Source organism: Scardinius erythrophthalmus (genome assembly GCF_964197995.2).
Source record: "Scardinius erythrophthalmus genome assembly, chromosome: 19".
Classification (NCBI taxonomy): domain Eukaryota; kingdom Metazoa; phylum Chordata; class Actinopteri; order Cypriniformes; family Leuciscidae; genus Scardinius; species Scardinius erythrophthalmus.
Window position 1 is genome coordinate 6,675,707 of NC_138239.1, and position 22,400 is coordinate 6,698,106.

The 22,400-nt window shown below is 37.0% G+C and overlaps 1 protein-coding gene across 2 annotated transcripts; it reads right to left on the reverse strand.

The window, feature by feature from the left end:
• Window positions 1-2,552: 2,552 nt before the first annotated feature.
• On the reverse strand, window positions 2,553-22,398 carry exoc5 (exocyst complex component 5). Of its 2 annotated transcripts, none has more exons than XM_081394099.1 (18): window positions 22,196-22,398; window positions 20,749-20,843; window positions 14,806-14,957; window positions 14,468-14,658; window positions 12,719-12,783; window positions 11,458-11,486; window positions 11,260-11,369; window positions 11,110-11,154; window positions 10,876-11,016; window positions 9,901-9,983; window positions 9,538-9,747; window positions 9,299-9,446; window positions 9,079-9,187; window positions 6,711-6,831; window positions 6,521-6,607; window positions 6,325-6,433; window positions 5,970-6,185; window positions 2,553-4,148 (listed from the first exon to the last, which is right to left on the reverse strand). In XM_081394099.1, exons 1-18 carry the CDS (start codon window positions 22,220-22,222, stop codon window positions 3,960-3,962), a joined length of 2,127 nt encoding a protein of 708 aa, XP_081250225.1. In that variant the 5' UTR covers window positions 22,223-22,398; the 3' UTR covers window positions 2,553-3,959. The 2 variants fall into 2 exon arrangements, with proteins under 2 accessions (XP_081250225.1, XP_081250226.1); XM_081394100.1 differs by having other exon boundaries at window positions 14,468-14,662; window positions 14,810-14,957; window positions 22,196-22,343.
• Window positions 22,399-22,400: the final 2 nt, after the last annotated feature.

The window sequence follows — 22,400 nt, forward strand, 5'->3', positions numbered from 1 at the left end:
TGCTGGGTGGTTAAGCTTTGCAGTTTTCTCCCATTTTGTCTTTTAAGTCGCGGGAATAATTTTCCTCCTTTGGGAAGATATTACCCTAAACCTTCATGGTTAAGAATACACGATGAGTCCTTGAGAAGAGTCTATTTTTTTCAAAGACCTATTGAGTCTGTTTGAAGAAGAACATCTAAATATAATAATATATAATATATATATAATATATAAAACTCATTAACTTTATTGATTATTGGTTTCACAGTGATGCCATATAAGAATCTTTCAGTGATTAGTTCTTAAAAGAACCATTTTTTTCTTAAAGAGTTAGTTCACCCAAAACGAAAATTATCCCATAATTTTCTCACCCTCAAGCTATCCTAGGTGTATATGACTTTCTTCTTTCAGCCAAACACAATCGGGGTTATTATAGGCCTTTTAAAAAATATCCTGGCTCTTCCCAGCTTTATAATGGGAGTGAATGGTACCTTTTTTTAAGCCTAAAAATGCTCATCCATCCATCCATCATAAAAGTAATCTATATGGCTCCAGGGGGGTGATAAAGGCCTTCTGAAGCGAAGTGATGCTTCTTTGTAAGAAAAATATCCATATTTTTAACTTTATAAACTCACTGGCTTCCAGTTCAGCATACGTTGGGTCAGAGGTCACTCTTCCGCCGGAACTCCACTCGAGTACAGTCGGCCATTATCGGAAGCAAGAGATTATAGTTTATAAAGTTATAAATGTGGATATTTTTAGAAGGCCTTTATTAACCCCCTGGAGCCGTATGGATTACTTTTATGATGGATGGATTAGCATGCGCTTTTTTGGGCTTCAAAATCGAAGGCACCATTCACTCCTATTATAAAGCTTGGAAGAGCCAGGATATTTAAAATTTTTACCGAATGTGTTTGGCTAAAAGAAGAAAGTCAAATAAACCTGTTCGCTTGAGGGAGAGTAAATTGTGAGATAATTACATTTTTTGGGTGAACTATACCTTTAATATGAGAACATTTTAATAATCTAAAGAACCTTTTTTCAAGATAAAGGCCCCGTCCACACTACTGCGTTTTCGTTTAGAAACGGAGAATTAAAACGAATACGATCTCCGTCCACACCAGCGTTTTAGCTGCGTATTAGAATTGATCTCCGTCCACATTAAAACGACTGAAAACGCGGATCACGTGACTATTCACCAACACTGGGCATGCGCGTGCCGGTGTAAACATAGAGACTTTCAGACATAGACTGTAAAAAAATGCTTTCAAACATCAAGATGTCATTTATTAATATGTATTTGTGTCAAAATTATATATTTTCCTATTCTATTTTGCCTGGAAACGCTTCCAACACGTGTCGCATGAAAAATAGGCGTCGGTTCTATTTATAACATATGCACGCGTTTACCGCGCGAGCCGCGCCTGAGACGCGGCAGTTTATTACTGTAAGAAACTGTTCCAGCGGGTGAAGTTTACTGAATATTACCTGTGTACTCCATGACTGATGACACCCAATCATAGAGCCGAGTGTGAGCCTCTGCGTCATTGTTTCTAAAGTCCTCCGTTTTGACCCGTCCACACTAAAACGCCCTCCGGAGATTCAAAACGAAAAACGGGTCGGCAGCGTTTCTAAACTTCTCCGTTTTGGGTCTCCGTTTTTGCCGTTTTAGTGTGGACGGGAGGTGCAAACGTTGCAAAAGGTCTCCGTTTTTAAACTAAAACGCAGTAGTGTGGACGGGGCCTAAAGAACCCTTTGAGCAATATAAAGGTTCCATTCACGGAACTTCCCATCAATGCCAATAAAGAACCTTTTATTTTCAAGAGTGCATGTTTTTCACTTGACACTACACCAAATAAAAGTTCTAACGACATTCAGGGAACCTTTCCATTACCCAAAATATTCTTTATATTGAAAAAAAAGTTCTTTAGATTATTCAAATTTTCTTCACACTTGGTTCTTTTAAGAACTGTTCACTGAAAGGTTCTTTGGGGAACCCAAAATGTTTCTTTAATGGCATCGCAATGAAAACCCCTTTTTAGAACCTTAATTTTTAAGAGTGAAACAATAATATTAACATGAAATATGAGATATTATAATGAATTATCATGTAATTTTCAATACCGTGATGATAATTAATTCATACTGTGAATGTGTGAACACTCCCTCATAGTATCTGTGTATAGAATGTGATGTTAATAATTTTTTTAATTCATGTTTTTATTCTAAATTTAAAATACGGAGGGGAAATATTTCTTTAAAAAGTCTAATTGATTACCAATTACGACAATATTCCCAGAAAACCATGCCTGGAATAATTTAAAGATAAGGAGAGAAAAATCAGCCAGTTTTTCGTTTTAGAAATGAGTGCATAGCACCTGTGGGACACTGCAAAAATGGCAACATCTGCTTAAACCAAAGTAGTGAAATGATTTAAAATTCACCCTTATGCCTTCTTGATTATGGTAATGTTATTTATTTATTTATTTTTAACCTATAACATTTTCAGTTTAATAAGAGTTTGGATCATATTTTATTAAATAAATAAACACTTGATCAGGACAGAAATATGTAGGCTTTGAGGCCACCCTCAATGAAACTCGTCTCATTGTTTCACACTTTTTATTTATGGAAATAACCGATTATAATGAGCAGCTTGTACAGATGAATCAGCTCATATGTAGCATCATTTTGACATAAATTCATGTTTGAAATCAGTACAGTATAACAGAATCATCTAATCCTTTCTAACACTCGCACACCTAGGTCATGCCTAGAGGTCACAGATCGTGACCCCTGCCTCTTCAACAGAGGTTAAGGGTTAGTTCAACTAGTCATATGACATAACTGCATTCAACACACCCCTGTCAGATGAAAGTCTTTTGGATTAATAGTTTGTGACTGGTGGTAAACGCACACATTTCTGCCCAACGAGCTTCAGAATATCCATACAGATGTCAGAATACAAAAAGCAAAGAAAGAATCAGAGCTAAATCCCAAAACCATGTGACCCGAGCCCTTTGAATCCTCATACAACTCTCAAAGCTGTTGTGCTGTGCGCCAATCATTTCTTCATTAATAATGTGAATGCTATATGAGTGTATGCAAATATGACTTTGATTTTAGCGAGCAGCGGGGTTGTTAGCACAGATGCAATAACTATCATTTACATCTCAGAAATATTGTATTTCGTGTATGAGGTTATTATTTTAGCATTGAGCACACTGGGAAAGGTCAGCTTTGGAAGTTTGCATGTAAATCAGACAGAAATTAAACGCCATTCTAATGTAATTTTATCGACAGGATTCAGCATTAAACAGCTCTAAATGAATCTTAAAACTAAATGAGTTCATGTACTCGTGTTTAAAACAATTGTATTTGTAAAAGTATGAAATGAAATGAACATTTGTATAACACCTGCATTGTTCAGCTCAAAACAGTAACTGTCATCTCTGTGAAGCCCTATGTGTGCACAAGAGCCTGAGTGAAATGAGCTGGACAGACTCATTGATCCAGAGCAGCGTGCTGAACCGCCCCTCTCGTCCCAGAAGAGGATGGATTTGGCACAATCAAAATAAAAGCAAATAAAAATGGAGTCTCTTGACCACCCAAGTCCATTCGAGTGGTCCACCTCAGTTCATCTACCATCATCCTCTCTCCATTAGAAACACAGGGAAAATGTACAAAACATCCATCTACTCTTATTTATCCTCTGAAATATTAAAAATCAAATAATTATAAACAAAATATGAGCATATCTGAGATGAAACGCTGTGCTCGCATTAAAACGTGCATGTAGAACAAAACGGGTTAACTTAAAACGGAGCAACCTGGGAAGTGTTGGGCTTTGAAACAGGTGCTCTTTTGTTCTTTAAACACAAAGTTTAATTTCCACACTGAATCATTGACAAAGACACTCTAGTTTGGCCACTTGTGTTTCTGGCAGCGCTGAACGGGCGGCAGTGCGGCCCCGTCGGTCATTAGCTGAAATGCCGGCCCAGTCGAGCGGAGCGATAGTCTACTCTCAGCTGAACGAAAGCGTGGAGGAGGTTCCTGTCGAGGTTGGTCAGCTGCTCTCCAGAGCACACCTGTTTGAGGTTGTCCGGGGCCACGACCAGGAGGTTACACAGAGCATGAAGCGTGTCAAACAGCTGGAGCACGAGAGGAACCTGTGGAGGGTTTGGATGCAGCTGTTAGTCTATGCTTTAGTGCATGCCTAATCTATCTGAAGAAATAAAAACTTCAATTTATCTTAAAAATGTGATAATGAAAATACTTTGAAGCAAGGAGTTTAGTTTTAGTTGCGTCATTTGCTACTTGCTGGTTTGGTTGGTTGAAAGGGAAAGAAAGTATTCGAATTTCTGAATATTTCGATATTTTTTAATTTCAATATTTTTTAATTAATTTAATATTGTTGAGTAATTTGATGACACTTTTAGCAACCAATTGTAGGGACATTTTTTTTAAATGTTTTTGAAAGACGTCTATTCTGCTCACCAAAGCTGCTTTTATTTGAACAAAAATATAGTAAAAGTAAAACTATATTAAAAACTATAGTAAAAATACTGTGAAATAGTATTACAACTTAAAATAACTGTTTTCCATAGTAATATATTTTACAATGTACTTTATTCCTCTGATGTCAAAGCTGAATTTTCAGCATCATTACTCCAGTCTTCAGTGTCACATGATCCATCAGAAATCATTCTAATATGCTGATTTACTGCTCAAGAAACATTTCTTATCAATGTTGTGGAAAAGTTTGGGGAGTAAGATTGAACAAAAAGAAAGAAATTAAACTTTTATACAACAAGGACACACTAAATTGATAAAAAGTGACAGTAAAGACATTTTATAATCTTACATAAATTTTTAAGAAATGCTATTCTCTTGAACTTTCTGTTCAAATATGTTCAAAAAATCATGCTTTGCACAAAAATATTAAGTAGTACAACTGTTTTCAACTAATAATAATAAGAAATGTTTCTTGAGCAGCAAATCAGCATATTAGAATGATTTCTGAAGGATCATGTGACACTGAAGACGCTGAAAATTCAGCTTTGCATCACAGGAATAAATTACATTTAAAATACTTGGTTAGCATAAGAGACTTTTTTTCAAAACAATAATAAATCGATACGGTTTCATTAGTTAACTATAGCTAACATGAACTAAGAATGAACAATACTTCTACAGCATTTATTAATCTAAATTAATGTTAATTTCAACATTTACTAATAAATTGTTAAAATCAAAAGTTGTATCCGTTAACATTAGTTAATGCACTGTGAACTAACATGAACAAACAATAAACGACTGTATTTTTATTAACTAACATTAACAAAAATTTCTGTCCCTCCATTGACAGCCATTAACTTCAAAAAGTTCATAAACAGATCATAAAACTAACTAATTGAGCGGTTTAGTCCAACTTTTCTAAAGAGACACGATCGCTTTATATGATGAATAGATTTAATTTAGGCTTTTATTCACATAAAACATTCATCAATGCACAAATCAGTTATGATAAATGGAAGTTCAAGCATGTTGACGTGCGAGAACCAATGAGGTTCATTCTCATGCATCAAGCAGGTTCGAATGAGCTTCTGTCACCCTGATCAATGTTTATATGTGATTAAAAGCCTAAATTCAATCTGTTCATCATATAAAGCGATCGAGTCTCTTTAGAACATTTGGACTAAACCACTCAATTCATATGGATTAGTTTTACAATCTCTTTAAGAACTTTTTGAAGCGTCATAGTTGCGTAGTCTGTCAATGGAGGGACAGAAATCGCTCAGATTTCATTAAAAAAAAAATTTAATTTGTGTTTCAAAGACGAACAAAATTCTTACGGGTTTGGAACGATATAGGTGAGTAAATGATGATGGACTTTTCATTTTTGGGTGAACTATCCCTTAAAGGCATTATAAATAAAACATACATAATGCCATGAGATGACAAAAATAAGACCTTTGACCTCTCCTTACCTTGAAATCTTTGGCGCAGCGACGGTATTCTGCCACATCACAGATAGCTAGCATGCCACCCATGGAGCTGTAGTTGAACTGCTGCAGGTGCTCATGGATCAGCCTGTGGAACCGCACACCCAGCTCGGTCAAAACCGTGTCCACATTCTTACCATCCATGGACCTCCGCACACGCTCCACCTGCTTGCTCACATACGCACACACCTTTGAGCATGCCTTGAAGAAAGAGCACGGGAAAAATGACATTAAACACAGCAGAATCGGCCAGAATATGGCTTTCAAAGTGATCTTTTCACTGTGCTGACAGGAATTTCACAAGGCAATTATTATACAGTACATGATTTTAAGATCTTACTGTAGTGTACTGTATCATGACATTGTTCTCGTCTTCTGGCTTGAAGTCAGTTTTCTTCTGTTCAGTCGCCAGGATTTGCTTCATCTGGCCTATCATGCAATTTAGTGTCCTAAAAACAAGGAAACATTAGAAAAGGTCACAGAAATTGCATTTAATGGCAATGATGAAGCTCCTTCAAACAGAGCTTTGAACCAACCGATCAATCCCGGTGTCCAGCTTCACCTCCATCTGTTCGATCACCTCTTTCTTCTTGTGCAGGCACTCCGTCAACTTAGGAGAGGAGCTACAGGGGTTAGAGTTCAAAAAAAGGTCACAGGAAAGTCACCAGTCAGCGGGCGCAGAGACAAAGAGTCAGAAGCTAGGGAAGCAAAGTCAGTCAAACTCACCTAATAAGAGGCATTAGATGATCGTTAAACTGCTTATCAAACAGGTGAAAGATTGTGTTGGCCTGCTGGACCACATCCAAGAAGTAGAGGTTGGCATTTTTGGCATCTGCAGATGGGATGGCTGTGCAAGTCGAAAGACAAATAAGAGAGCATTGTCATGTACAGTCCACTTCAGATTCGTTCATTTAATTTGGTGCAAATGTGCTTGTTTAGACTTGAAACTAATGCTGTCTTTTGATTTCACCAAATGAATTGCAATATCTTTGTGGGAAACGCATTGTGGCTTGTATGCGAACACTTCAAATAAACTCTCATTGACTCTCTTGGCATGATTTGTGAATGCAAAGCACCACAGTTTCACTCACACATAATTCCAAATATGGTTGGCAGATACAATGTACTACACAAAGCTAATCACACACAGCTACACTAACTCTTGTGGACAGTGGAAACGTCCTCTTGCGGTTGCTATATAAACCCTTTTAAACCATGTTACCCATGATTAGTCGACACAAAATGAACTGCATAAACATTTTCCATCACTCTCTGTAGTATTACAAGAATGATAAAATATACTAATCAATGAAACGCCTTATGTATATCATACGTTTTTTTGTTATGTTACGCTAAAAAGCCTCCCGTCTTTGTCAAGATGTAACAAAAAAAAAGGTCAGCATGTCCATTTTACTCCAAATACATTTACCAAGGTTATAATAGTTTTAGTAGTAGTTTGTATTACCGTTTTAATTTTTATTTCTCACTGCAATTTAATTTAGTTTTTGTTTTGTTGGTAAGTTCATTATTTTTTTAGTTTTAGATCTAAGAAAATTAGATCTTTGCTAATTTTAGTTTAGGTTTAGTTTTTCAGTACATTATACATTTTTTTATATTTTTTATATTAAAGGACAAGTTCGGTATTTTACACTTAAAGCCCTGTTTTCAGATCGTTTCTGATGAAATAGAATGGTTAAGATTGAAATTTGGACACATGCTGCTGGCCCGGGAATTTTCGGTTTCTGTGGTAGCACCCCCACCCCCCCACCTCCACAATGGGTGTATAGGTGCACTGGGACAATCCTTCCTAAAACGCATTAAACTTTCGTTTACAAAGACGTGAAACTCACCGAGTGGTCAGGGGTGTTCACTGATATGCTCACACAAAAATCGCTGCAAAAGATGCTTTCCAACAGGTGTTTTACCATTGTGGACCTATTTTTCCAAACGTCTCACACCCGTAGATTCTTCCGTTGAGAGCTTGAATAATAGACACTCCAGCCCAGTTGGTGGCGGAGTAATACCGTACCTCACAGCACATCCAATACAAGTCAATGGAGTTGGACAAAAACTACGATAAAACCTGTTGGAAAGCATCTTTTGCAGCGATTTTTGTGTGAGCTTATCAGTGAACACCCCTGACCACTCGGTGAGCTTCACTTCTTTGTAAACGAAAGTTTAATGCGTTTTAGGACGGATTGTTCTAGTGCACCTATGCAACCATTGTGGAGGTGGGGGGGGGGGGGTGCTACCACAGAATACCGAACTTGTCCTTTAAGAGATGAATGAAGAATGGGGGAAAACATACATTTGTGTAATGGATCGTATCTTTTGTAAATTTGTAAATAACAGTTCCCACATTTTCTCTCAATGAGGTCATTTGGATATTAATTTATTTAAAGAATTTATGAATCACAATTAAAACTTAATTTTATTCAATTTCAGAAAATCTTGTGAACTAGTTTAAAATTTAAAAAAGAACCACCCCAACAAAACAATTTTTTGCATACAATTACACATTACTGTAGTTTTCAAGAAAGTTTAACTATACAATAGCAATATCTATTCGCTTAGATATGTAAGAGCAGAACGTAACTACAAAATTTATATCCACAATAGAAATTTCCATGACTTTCCATGATTTCAGTATTTTAATAATTTCCATTACTTTAGCAGGCTTAAAAAAACACAATTTTAAAGTTCCTTGTTGGTTGGGTTTTCTCCATGATGGTAGTGATTCTCACATTGATGCTGCATACACAAACATGTCAATAGGCCTATGTATTATTGTCCTCTAGTGGCATATTTATGTTACAGTAGCAGGTGGGTTTACGGACATACCAGACTAAACAAAACTAAATATTAAATAATTATTTAAGTTCATTTCAGAGTCATTAACATTTATTTTAGTTTCAGTTTTTTAAATGTAGTCTTCAGTTTAGTTTCCGATAATAACCTTGAATAGCATAAACTGCAGGAGGGCAGCTACGGTGGAGTAGGAACGAGTCATGCATTGAATGAAAATTGTTGCTCACATACTGTGCAGTGTAATATAATATCAACTGTTTCATGTTTTAGACGGTGTTTGCCATACCTGACAGCCCAATCTCAAGAGCGTAGTCTATATGGTCCACACACAGGTACTCCACCAAAATCAGGAAAATGGAGAAGGCATTTTTTGGTAGATCTGCTGGATCCGACAACTGCAATGAAGACAGAAAGTAGATCTATAATGCTAATGTTTATGCCCCACAACTTCCAACTAAGAATGACATAATAAAATTCAGGCATTTTGTAACAAATCAGCGCTGAACCTTGTTGCATCTTTCAAAGGCATGCCGGGTTTCCTGTAGCAGGTTGACAACGACCTCTTGTGAGAGGAGAGTCTCTCCATGTGTGTCAATACTAGGTCCCAGCGGCAGGTTAGTGCGCTGTCTGATCCTCTCTTTTAGCTCCTGGATACTGTCAAAATGAGGAGAAGAAATTTTTCAAAGTAGTTTTGGAAAAAGAATGGAAAGAAAAAAACAACAACAACAAACCAACAGTTTCTCACCTTCCAGTGCCCACAGGGCGTTTTTGGTGGTTCTTAGAGTCATAATAGCGCTGAAGAATCATGCCGCTGCGGTTTTGCAGATATTGTCGCTCCATGTCTATGTAGCTCTCCAGATAACAGGAGAAGATATTCTTTATCAGCTTAGATAGAAATGTGTGCTTGTCTGAGCCCAAGTTAAAGTCTGTGAGTTTAGCAGCCAGTGCCGTTGTCCTAAAAACAAATGGGTTATAACAGATCAAAAATGGTGTTCAGTGAAGCACAAACATGTAAGACTTTAAACCATTTCAGAAAAAAGGTGTTTGATGAGAGGAAAAGTGAACTATTATAGTAATGAAATAATAATGACGAAAAACTGATTGATACCGTGTATAGAGGTCATAGAGGTTCTTGAGGTATTGCTCCACATCAGAGTTGCGGGTCTCATCTAGTTTCTCTTTAACATGAGCCTAAAATCATAAAAAGGACCATTTGAGCCAATTTGGTTATTTAAAAATGAAATAAGACACTATAGAGTATACACTATATTTACATATCTAATCTGACAGGTGAATAAAGGCAATTTGGTACCGAAGCACCGGTACTTTGACAACACTAATACTTGATTCTGAAATGTTACAAATTTAACAATTCCATCCTTTCTGTAGTATTGCTAATACCGACTCGATGCAGTACCTGTTGACAGGCAGCAGCTTTTAAAGACTCCCACACATATTTTTGTGTGCGCTCTTGTAAGCTATGCCAAATTACACGCAAAAATAAAAATGGCCAATCAGAGGCATTCTGTGCGCTTTCATTATAACCAACCACAATGTAAATAATAGATTCAAACCAATGTTTATATAATTGAAAAAAGGCTAAATGCTTTTGTCATTTACTTATTAAAAATAATTAGCATTAATAATGAACTTATATACCTATATTTATTTATTTATTTAAAGGCAGTGTGTTACAAACGTTTTTGCTTTGGTACAAAAATTGGTACAGAAAAACATGAAATTTTACTGGTACTGGTACAGACTACTGAAATTTGCTATTGTAATAACACTACACTGTACAACTGGCAAGATGCAACTAGATAACATTTTTACATGTTCTGAAGACATATTTTTTTAGTACTTGCCCGTGCAAAGTCACAGCTATAATGCTTATAATGTTTATTGCCTCAACCCAAATAAAGTACTATATTACATTCCCTTGGTATGGATCCTTTTCCTCTAAGTCTACAGATTTTTTTAAATCGTACCCAGGCATTGCTTTGTTCATATCATAACCCAAAGCAGCAATAGACTTATCAAGCAGCACTAATTCTTTGTTAATATGTACAAGTGTGTTATGTACCTGTATCTTGTTCTCAAAGATGCTCTGAATGAGTTTGGCCATGACAGTCTCTGGACTGCAGAAGACCTCTCCAACCTGCTTATTAACCCGCTGACACAGAACAGCAATGTCTTCAAATACATCATTCCGCATGTACGCTCCCTACAAACACCAAAAGACCAAGGTGATATAACAAAACAAACACTGAGCCTAAAATCAAATGATGGATATAAAGGACAGAAACAGCGAACATACCTCTTGGCATTGCTTGATGTAGACATCCACACAGTGGGCATAACCCTACAACAAATAAGATAAGAAATAATACATTTCACATTATACATGTAACAAATGTCCAAAAAACTGGTATGATCTTGAGGGCTCTCATTTTATCTCCCTACAAACCTTAAAATGTAGCAGGACTGCTGCCACCTCACGCATGCGTCCAATCTCTCCCCTTCGCTGAGCTGCGGTGAACTCCTGGATCAGCTGACGCTCAAGGTCATGATATTTACCTTTCAAACAAACACAGGGCTTATGTTAACACTGCATGTTTAGCAGATGGGTAAATAACATTGTCTAGTTTAGTTAACTGCTGCTTACTTGCTATCTTGGCCTTGACATCAGAAAATCTGAACAGGGACACAACGAGGAAAACAAACATGGGAAAGAGAGAAGAACAGGGGGAATTTAAAACAAATCTTTTTTCAGAGCAAAACACTATTCATGATCAGTCAGAGAATATTTTTTTTGCTTAGATCTCAGACACAGTCAAAACAAACTATCTAAATGAAAAAGCTTTCACTTGTTATGTCTTGGCCAATGCATTAATACATTTGCTTGCTTTGAAGAGTGTTCGGTTGTATTTTCAAATATGACCAAAGACAAATGGAGGGAGTTTTTGGAAACATGTTTTTTTTGTGTGCATATTTTTGCAACTGCATTTGGTGAAGCTAGTTGCGCATAACTTACTTTTCAAAAATAAGCCCAAACCATACAGTACTTTGTTTTTTACGCATAGACTATGGTCACGCACAGTATGTGTGATGTAATAAGCTAATATTTCTCTCATGGTGCAAACACACACTCTCATTAAATTTTTTAATTTTCGCACAATTATTTTTTGCTATTTTATATGTGGCAACACTAGCTCAGGTTGTTGTTTTACTGTCGAAAAAATAAATGGAAGAGAAACAAACAATACCGGAACAGTAAACACCCATGTTGACAAGCGCTTATTTCTTCTGGAGAGAAACGGTGCAGGAGAGTTGTCAAAAGTACCGTTTAAAAAATGTGACGCTTTGAGCGCTGTTGAGCAGAATCGTAAACACCTCTGATTGGCCATTGTGTTCAAGCGCTCATCGGATATGTCTGTGATTGGCTGCACAGGAGCGTTTTAGAGCACATTGAAGTGTTTGAAAGTGTTTTGTTTTGCTTTCGTGTGTATCTGTGTTATCGCTCTGTGAAGAGCCTCATTGATGTATATTTACAACATGTTTTTGAAGCGTTGATCATTGTAGCCAATCACAGACAGTTTACGATTCCGCTCAACAGCGCTCAAAGCGTCACATTTTTAATATTCCAGATCTGACTTGGTACCGAAGTCTGTACTTTTTGACAACACTACGGTGCAAACACGCGACAAGCATGAAACTTTCTAGTACGCATGTATCGACCGAGAGTTAACTTTTAAAAAGTCAATGCATACAGCTGTACGCATATGCTAAGCATACACGTTAAAAACCAAAGTATACTTTGGTCGTTAACATGCTGACGGTTTATATGATCCCTTGTACAGCACACCATTATTATGCCATTCCCCAAATCTCCAATATGGCCAAGACACCATCTACAGGTCGCTTACCTATCAAATGGCAGCTCCTGAGCTATCAGGTGCAACTTTTGAATGATGTCTGCAGCTTCTTTTATCTGTTTGGGATGAGAAGAGACTGTGGTGAGAGACGGAAAATGGTCATTACAGGACAGACACCTCAAAACACGAACAGAGGCCAGAGGCAGCACCCTTAAATCTGGGGATCAGCCTACGGTAAATCTTTCCCTTCCCTTTCGTCCCTCGCTCTTCTCGTCCACCATGAGGATGATAAGAGTTAGCTCAGCCCTGCACACCTGAACCTCATCAGCATCAGACCTTAACCCCTGTCCGTCACCCGCTGCCCAGCCAACATCTTACGTTCACTCATGACTATTAAGAATGGACAATGGCTAATCCCTCAGTAAATCACCTCCCATAATCTGTCCCCATAGGCAGGTAGGAGGTCTAGGCATAAACAGGACCCTGACAAGAACCCCCCACCTATCGCCCAATGGACGAGGAGAAGAAAAAGGAGATCCGAAAGGCCTTGCCGTCCACATATCCTCTGTTCCTACTCTCCTTTTCCTGCCTGCCTCAGCTAACATCATTATTGTGCTCCCGTGAGGTGGATCCATCCCTTTTCCGCTCTCCTCACTGAGGTTTTCTAAGTATCTGTCCCCCAGCTAAGATTAGCTAAATCCCATGTAAGTGATGTAGCCGTCTCCCAGCAGTAGGGGGTTTTACCGGCGCTTGTCTCCTCGCTGCCTGGGCCTGGCCCTCCCTTTCACAGGGATTAACCCAGCCTTCGTTCCTTCCATTTCCCTTCCCTTCACCCCAACCCCCCCAGCTATTCACCGGCAGCTCCTCTCACTTCCCCTCTTTTCTCTTCTGGAGGCGTGTACGTCTTGAGAAATATTGAAAAGTCTGGCGGGTATATTCCCACATGGCTCTCTAGCTTGTTGGTGGCCTTATGCTAATAGCTTCAGAAGATGTAAGACTTGCCACCCAAGTTTGGTCACATCATTACCGAGTGAATTGAGAGATTAACTTATAAAGTGTCATTTCCAATTAAGTTGGCGTACACCAACATCTAAGCAGGCCACATATACTAGCCTCAGGCATTCATTATGGCGGGATGCATCACTGTTGAGTTTGAAAAAATTTTTAGCAGCTTTGGTTGCAACAGTTGCTTCGGTTACATCCTCAACATAGACCACTGTCGAGAAAGTCCTGTTGGGGTGCAAAATATTTAGAAGTAAATAAGCTAAAGTTGTAACTTAGTGTCAAAATACGTCGCAAAGAACTTTCGCACACTTGGTGCAACCGGCCTCTGACATGAGCTTGTTACACATGCATAACTAGGCATCAGCCAAAAATGGCATGATCTTTTGTACCACAAATGATGACGACAAAGAAGGGAAAGCACATGACAATGTGAGATGGGCACAGAGTGTTGTACAAATGTGTCAAACCATACACGCCATACACGCATTTTACAACTCCACCTTCCTTTGGACTCTTTCATCCTCAAAAGATGACACATTCATGTACAACATAGTTTTATGACTGATGCCACACATCAATTGAATTGACTCAGATCATGTCCATGATTCTGAATGATGTAGCTACATTTAGAATGAAACAGACCTGAAACCTGGCTCTTTTTTTTCCACACAGAAAAAGAAACGATAATATATAATTTCAGCGCTCTGTTTCATTTGTGGTTTGAATGTGGCCTCTTGGATTTTTAAGTCGAGTACTTCTGATGTAGTATTGTCAGGCAGTCTATCTAAATCTGACCTTGTCAGGATTGTTGAAGACATCACTGCGCAGCTCTCCATCCAGGAACTCGTTGAAGTACGTCATGAGTCTCTGAGCCTCCACTGCCCTCTGTCTTGGTGTATTGACTCCTTCCAGCTGATCTCCCAGGTGACACACCTTGGTGGCCACGTAACTGATATGCTCGTCTAACTCCTGGAAGTGCTGGAAAGCTACCTTTGAAACAAGCATAACAAGAAAGTGAAGGTTATACTGGTACATGTAATTGATGGTAAAGTCAAAACACAAGGTTACCCAAATGGTTCAAAGCTCCTTGTCTTTTGACGTGTTAGAAAAAAATGCAAAAATGTAAAGGCCACTGACTTGGTTGCTCCTCTGCAGGTCTTGGACCTTGTGGGCAAACTCCTTGGCTTCCCGGTGGCATTGCTGCTCCAACTTCTCCACCTTCCTTTGGATTCTTTCATCCAGCAGTTTTAGTTCCTCAATGTGGTTCACAAACTCTTCCAGCAACCTGGAACCAAAGACATGATATTAAAGAGCTGCAGGCGGCAAAACACAATTTCTGACTTGACAAGCATTTTAAATACTTTAAAAACATTAAAGGGGTGGCATAATACCCTTTTCACAAGATGTAAAATAAGTCTCTGATGTCCCCAGAGTGTGTATGTGAAGTTTTAGCTCAAAATACCCCACATATTTTTATATAGCATGTTAAAATTGTCACTTTCTGAGGGTTCACCATTTTTGTGTCTGTCCCTTTAAATGCAAATGAGCTGCTGCTCCCGGTACAGGGGGCGGAGCTACAACAGCTTGTGTCCTGAAAATTTCAAAAACTTTTAGCCTTTTATGTTCACACCGGAGTCAGACAAAGATGGAGAGACTCAAGAAGAAGTGACAACATGTAGACAACCTTTCTAAATGGTTAGTTGATGAATTTATGTACCTTATGTGTAGTTATCTTCTAATCTAGTCACTGATTAGCATATTCTGTCATAATAATCAATAATAATCTGAATTTACTTTTTACTATTTTCTTCTGGAAACAAACTTTGTTGCATTATTTTCCTGTTATCTCGGTAAAGCTGCTTTGATACACAATCTGTATTGTAGAAAGCACTATATAAATAAAGGAAAAGGTAAAAAAATTCATAAATTGCGTTCCCGGGGCGGGGTTTATATAAATTTTAGGGTTCATGATGTCACTAACCCAGGAGGAATGTCGTGTAGTCCCTACCAGCTGTTTGTTAGTCCTTAAAAAGCAATTTCTTTAAAAGAAAATATCTCCCTTTGCTTTGAACTTTGAGCATTGTGACTTTGCGGATGTTGTTTATGCTCAAACAGCAACATTACACACTAACTAAAGTTAGAAAAGAGAAATCATAATCAACCACCCCTTTAAAGGAAATATAAAACTACATGTTTGTTTATAGTATTTATTTTTCTCCCTGAAGTCCACTTATAATGTCAATCTTGGCTTCTTGCAGCAAAAACCCAATTTAGTTTCACAACACCTCTGTATTTTAAAACTTGTAAGTGTGCTGTTCATTCACTACATGCATAAACTAAATAGTGATGCAATATTATTACTATAATTTATTATTATATACTTTCCCCATAAGCCTTGCAAGTAGGCTTAAACATTTATGTTTGGTTTGTAATGGATGATATGCTCGGTGTCTTTATCATCGAGAATGCATGGACTGTGTGTATGCTGGAAAAGGAGGGTTGATTAATCTGGGTGGTCATTTGTTAGAGCGCTGGTAGTTTTGACATATTAATTAAAACATTCTGATCAACCTGTTTTTAAGATTAGTTTTGTGACATAAAAGTACAATACTGTTCAAAGGTTTGTAAGTCAAGTCAGACTTGTTTAAAAAAAAATACTTTTATTCAGCAAGAATGCATTAAATTCGGTTAAAAGTGACAGAAGAGACTTTTACATTGTTACAAAAATATATATATATTTCAAATAAGCGCTGTTCTTTTGAACAGTAGTGTATGAACACTTATTTTAAAAGAGCAAGGAAAGTCCTGTTTTCCATGTTATAATCCTCTTTGTGTGGATATGGTCATAATATTAATAAAATCATCATACTTAAATGTTATTAATCATTACCAATTCTATTGTTTCAGTGGAGTTTAAAAGAGAAGAAAATCTGGATTTTTTTTTTTTTTTTTTTTTCAAACATGGAAATAAACAGGTTTTAGGTTTTGGAAAATCAAAGAATGTAAAATGAATACATATTCTGTACTATTCTTTATAATTTCTAGGTCATAACCAAATAAGCAAATTTGAATGTAAAATCATTTGTACAGATGAACAGATTTTCTTCCTTTAATAATAATTCTCTTCCTAACATTCTCAAATCATGCGGGATAACATAATCATCAGGTTTTACAGATATGTGCTGCAAATGCTCCGCAAATGCAGATTTTTTTTTAAGCTTCAATCAAATTGTTGTGCTGACATAACTTTTCTCCTGTTTAATGGTTAGTTAGGGAGTGAGGGAAGTTATATGTTGTTTTGTTTTGTTTTGTGTTTTGTATAGGTAAGTTAATATTATCCCCATTTTAGGTAGAGGTATTTTCGTTTTCTTTTGAGTTGGGCCCTCCTCCCGAGGTTTGGATTTATTTGGGATGTGTTCCTTAACTTCATATTATTATTTTCTTTTCTAACTCTTGCTGAGATTAAAATAAAAGGCAGACACGCCATTTCAAATTGAAACTTGTTTGGTTATTTTGTGAATCTGGGACTTGAGAGCTGGAGATCCTCAAAGTCTCTCCACTATTTGTTCGTCGTTCCCTATTTACCCCTAGACTAAAGGCGGAGACGTAACACTATAATTTGTGAAAAAAAGATACGGAAATTCACAAAAGAAGCATTTTCACAACTTCTAGATCTCACTTTATGTTAAATTTGTGCAGATGGGCTATGTTGATACTAGGTACTAGCCAAATGAAAGAAAATCACTGACAAAGTAGATTTTAGCCAGAACTCTGGAGTCATTTTCATACATGAAAAGTACACTAGAGCGGAGGCTTCGATGAGCGTTCCAAAGAACACTCTTTGTGTCCGCCGAACGCTGAAAAAGGATCCATTTCACAGTCTGATTTGCGAGATGCAGGCTTACGTCCCAAATTAGGTTAGCTTGGCTAGCATGTAATCTGTGAGGAAATGTTATATAAAACCTGACCAATAATATGAAAATGCCTGAAGCTCTGTTCCCAGATCCCGAAACCAGCTCAATGGCAGGGATCAGTATATGCTGGGCTGAGATTCATTTATCGTTCATGAATACTTCTCCAAATAGACTGATCTCAAACTGTGAAGCGAAAAAGCATCCAGGGAGAGCATCTTATTTGTCAAAATCACATAAGCACTTACCTCGGCAGCAAATCAGCTAATGGCCTGTTACCATAAATTGTGGTTCTTCATAAAAAGAGCCTCTTCGTGCTGTGTGTGTGCGTGCAAATATTTAGGAAACCTCACACATACAACCAAAAGCTTCGTCAGCTGCATTTCAAAGAACTTGTAGGACAGCAAAGTCAAAAGCTCGAACTCAGCAAGTTTGGATTCTCTGGGTGGTAGCAAAACGTTCTGAAGTGATGAGTATATAATCTCATATCACCGTAATTCCCTAAACGCTGCTGGCAGCTTAAGTTCTTTTTCCTCTCCATCTTTTCCACTCAAATTTGTTCTCTTCCATCATTTGTAAGTCAATGGTTTGCCCAGCTCACAACAGCCTCTTCATGGTCGGTTATTTGAGAGCTTGGTGTAAAATTTGGGGCGATGTTTCTGCTCTGGCAGTCAAAAGCACTTTTGCTGTGTGTGTCTGTGTGTGTTAAAGTAAACTTCATGTCTTTTTTATGCTTTTGACTGTGAAAGTGAAATGACTGTCAAAATAGTCAAGTTGTGATTGTGGACACTATATAATTATTATAAAAGGAACTGAAAAAGTTTTATTTCACTTTTAGGCAATTAAGTCACACTAAATAAATGTGACATTGTGGTAAAACAAGAAGCATCTGCAAATAAATAGTGCTAGACCTTTTCGCTGGGAAAACAAAACAAAAACTTTACTAAAGCCACTTTACTAATTACTTTTAACCAAGTGATCTCAAGGTGATCAAGGTGGATGTTTGAAGTCAGTTCCCCTGAACTTCACACAGATTTCATAGCAACGTAGCCACAGGTGTAGTTCATCATCATTAAAGTGTTAGTTCACCCAAAAATGACAAAATTGTCATCATTTACTCCCCCTCATGTCATTCCAAACTCGTGAGACTTTCGTTCATCTTTGGAACACAAATGAAGATCATTTTAATGAAATCTCAGAGCTTTCTGTCCCTCCATTGACAGTCTACGCAACTACCACTTTGATGCTTCAAAAAGTTCACAAAGAGCTCGTAAAACTAATCCATATGGATCAAGCAGTTTAGTCCAAATTTTAAGATGAAAAGCTGTTATTCAAATCTAAACTTTGATCTGCGAATATAAACAGAAGCTCAACCGTACTTGCTTGACTCGCAAGAACAAACCTCATTGGTTCTTGAAGAAGTGCAAACGTGCAGCGTAACACAAGAATGAACCTCATTGGTTCTAGCGTGTCAAGCAAACATGCTTGAGCTTCTGTTTACCACAACTGATGTGTGAGTTGAGGAATGTTTAAATGTGAATAAAATCCTAAATTCTGTTCATCATATAAAGCAATTGAGTCTCTTCAGAAAATTTGGACTAAACCGCTTGATACATATGGATTCGTTTTACAAGCTCTTTGTGAACTTTTTGAAGCATCAAAGTGGTAGTTGCGTAGAAGATGTCAATGGAGGGATAGAAAGCTCTGAGATTTCATTAAAATATCTTGATTTGTGTTTCAAAGATGAACTTGATTTGTGTTTCTGACGAACAGTGAGTAAATAATGACAGCATTTTCATTTTTGGGTGAACTAAACCTTTAACTATGAACATGTTCCGCATGTTGTCCATTCAATGACTTGCATTCATTTTAAACAATAAATCTATTGATTTATTATTTGAAATTTATTATTTATAATTTTTATTTATAATACATTTTACACATTATTATTTATTATTTAAAAAAAAACATTTTTTTTACTTATTTCTGTAAAATGTTTTGCTTGAAAAAAATGTTTGTGTAACATTTCTTTAAACTAAATGCCACTTGGTTTAATATTTTGTTATATAATGCAACAATAATGCAACAATATTCAAGCAAACGTGAAATGTGGCTTAACTTTTTTGGTCACTGTATGTAAAACTAGACCCAGAAGGCACAGAATCTGCCAGACATTTATTTTTTACATTTCTGTCCTAATTTGGAAAAAAATGTAAAATGGATTTAGATAAATATTTCAACAGCTGCAGCATCGAAAAATTTATAAAATCTAAAACCTGTATGCTCAGTCAAAAGTGTATCCTCATTACACATTCTTTATGATTATCCACATTTTAATCAATACTATAAGAGAAGACAAATGAAACTGTTCACATCCCATTTACCTCTTTGTCTCAGTCTCCTACAGTGACTATCAAAACGTGTTTTTAAAATAAAATAAAAATGTTAAATCTTATAATTCAGTTTCTATAAAATGGCCAACTTTTGTCTATATTAGAGCTCTGCACATTCTGGTCTTTTCTTAAAGGGATGGTTTGAAGTAATTTCAACCTAGGGTCCTTTGCACCATGACTGGTCTTTTCTTAATCAATTTCATGATGTGCATTTTGAGATTCTTTTTACACACCACAGCACTGGAGTTGTTCATATCTACATTTACATTTACATTTATTCATTTAGTAGACGCTTTTATCCAAAGCGACTTACAAATGAGAACAATAGAAGCAGTTAAACTAACAGTAGGACAACAATATGCAAGTGCTATGACCCTTCTCAGTTTAATCTAATGCAGTAAATGTTAATTTTTATTCTAACAGAACAGAACAGAATAGAACAGAATAGAATAGAATAGAATAGAATAGAATAGAATAGAATAGAATAGAAGAGAAAGTTAGTATTACTGGATCAAGTGCTGTCTAAAAAGAAGCGTCTTCAGCCTACAATGGCCGTCTTGTTTTCATTTACTATTCCAGACAACTTTTCAAGAAGAAATTCATACATAAGCAAATGTATGCTTGTCTACAAAACTTATTTCAAACATTTAAGCATAAGTCTTTAGATCAAAAGGTTTTTAATAACATGAGAAACATAAATTAAAGTCAAGAATTCCAAAACATATGACCAGTGGTGTATGTTTCTGACAATCATCAATATTTTGTGACTCACTTTTTGGGGTCAAATGCCTCCGCACCTCCTTTGGAACCTCCTCCAGGTGTTCTCCATGCCAGTCTCTCAATATACTCATCAGCATCAAACGGCTCCTGGTAAGATGATAAAGATGAATGAGCAAAAATGTAATTGCTAATAACATGCATAGATAAACAAGCTTTTACAAATAAGAAGGATAATCTGGACTGCCTATATACGAAGGCAGTCTAGAGGGGGTGCATAGAAAAGTAATAAATAAATAAATAAATACATTTAAATAAATAATACATATAGCCATACAGTACTACAGTGAGTAAAAAAAATTTTCCACAATACTTTCCACTAATATTAAGGTTAGGGTAGGTAATTTTCGGAGCGGCTAGCAATAGCGAACTAGCTTTGAAAGCATAAGATCCCTCCCTCCCTTCAGAGCGTCTCCAAAACCACACCTCCTTCAAAACACATGAACGGTAAAGCTGGGAGCAAACAAGCATCACGAGAGACGGCGTTAAACTTCCTCATATCTCAAAAGCACATTACATTACAATAATAATGAACATAAACAACTTAAAGAAGACTGACCTGTACCTCCTGACTGCTGAAGATTCAATTTAGCGTTGACAGTGTTGCCATTGAAACGCATAAATTTGAGTCACGAACCGCTCAGAGTATAATGTCACGTTTCAATCTCTTACAAATTATAGGTTATAGTTATGGCGTGAACGCAGCATTGTTGTTTTGGTTCAGGAGGAACTGTAAAAGGTGGCTGCTGTTTAGGTTGTGGTGCTCGGTGACTGACATCTGTCTAACTGGGCGTATCATGAAACCAGCTGATGGAAAAACATATGTTGATAGGCAGGTAGGACATCGGACCGAATGCAATGATTGGACGAACATTTTATGGTCCGACGCCTTCAACAGATGATATACTGTATATATAAAAACATGTAGACCACTTAACTTAGTGATTGCTACCAGGATGAGAGGAGACTTTCAACCAGCAGAACAAAAAATAAATAAATCTGGAACAAATCGCCTACCCTGCCTTTAATTCATTCACAATACAAACTGGGTCTTTAAATAGGAAAATACAAACAGTAGCTGCCTTTTAAATTATAGGATGGGGGTCCAAGGTACGAGGATGATCATATTTTGTGATACGTGGCATCTAAAAGAATAAAAACACCTGGTCTAGAGAATCTGAATAGCTTTTATTCATAATTTTGTTTGAACATGTCGTCAGCTGAGTATTTTGTGACAGTTGGTGTTTAGCTTCTCACTGATACTCTAACGTTACTGCCTGCATTGTAGCATGTCAATATTAAGTCAAAACTAAACTATGTAACGTTATTAAAAACAGCACGCAAATGATGCACTTATGTGAACCATAAAAACAATTAACTTAATCTGCAAGCTGTAATGCAGACCATGACAGCTTCCGTGCCATATATAAAAACAGACTTACCTCGAATAACTGAGCTGTCGTAGCCATATTTCACGGCGCTAGAAAGCAAAAGTAAGTCCGCAAATACTCCTTAAAGAGCGTCTTTCTAAACTATAATTTGCTTCTTGTTGTTTATACCTATTCTGAAAACAGTTGCTTCCTGCATCTAGCTGCCATGACTGGGCCGGAAACAGAAATAGGGGGAGAGGATACGGGGGCTGTGTGC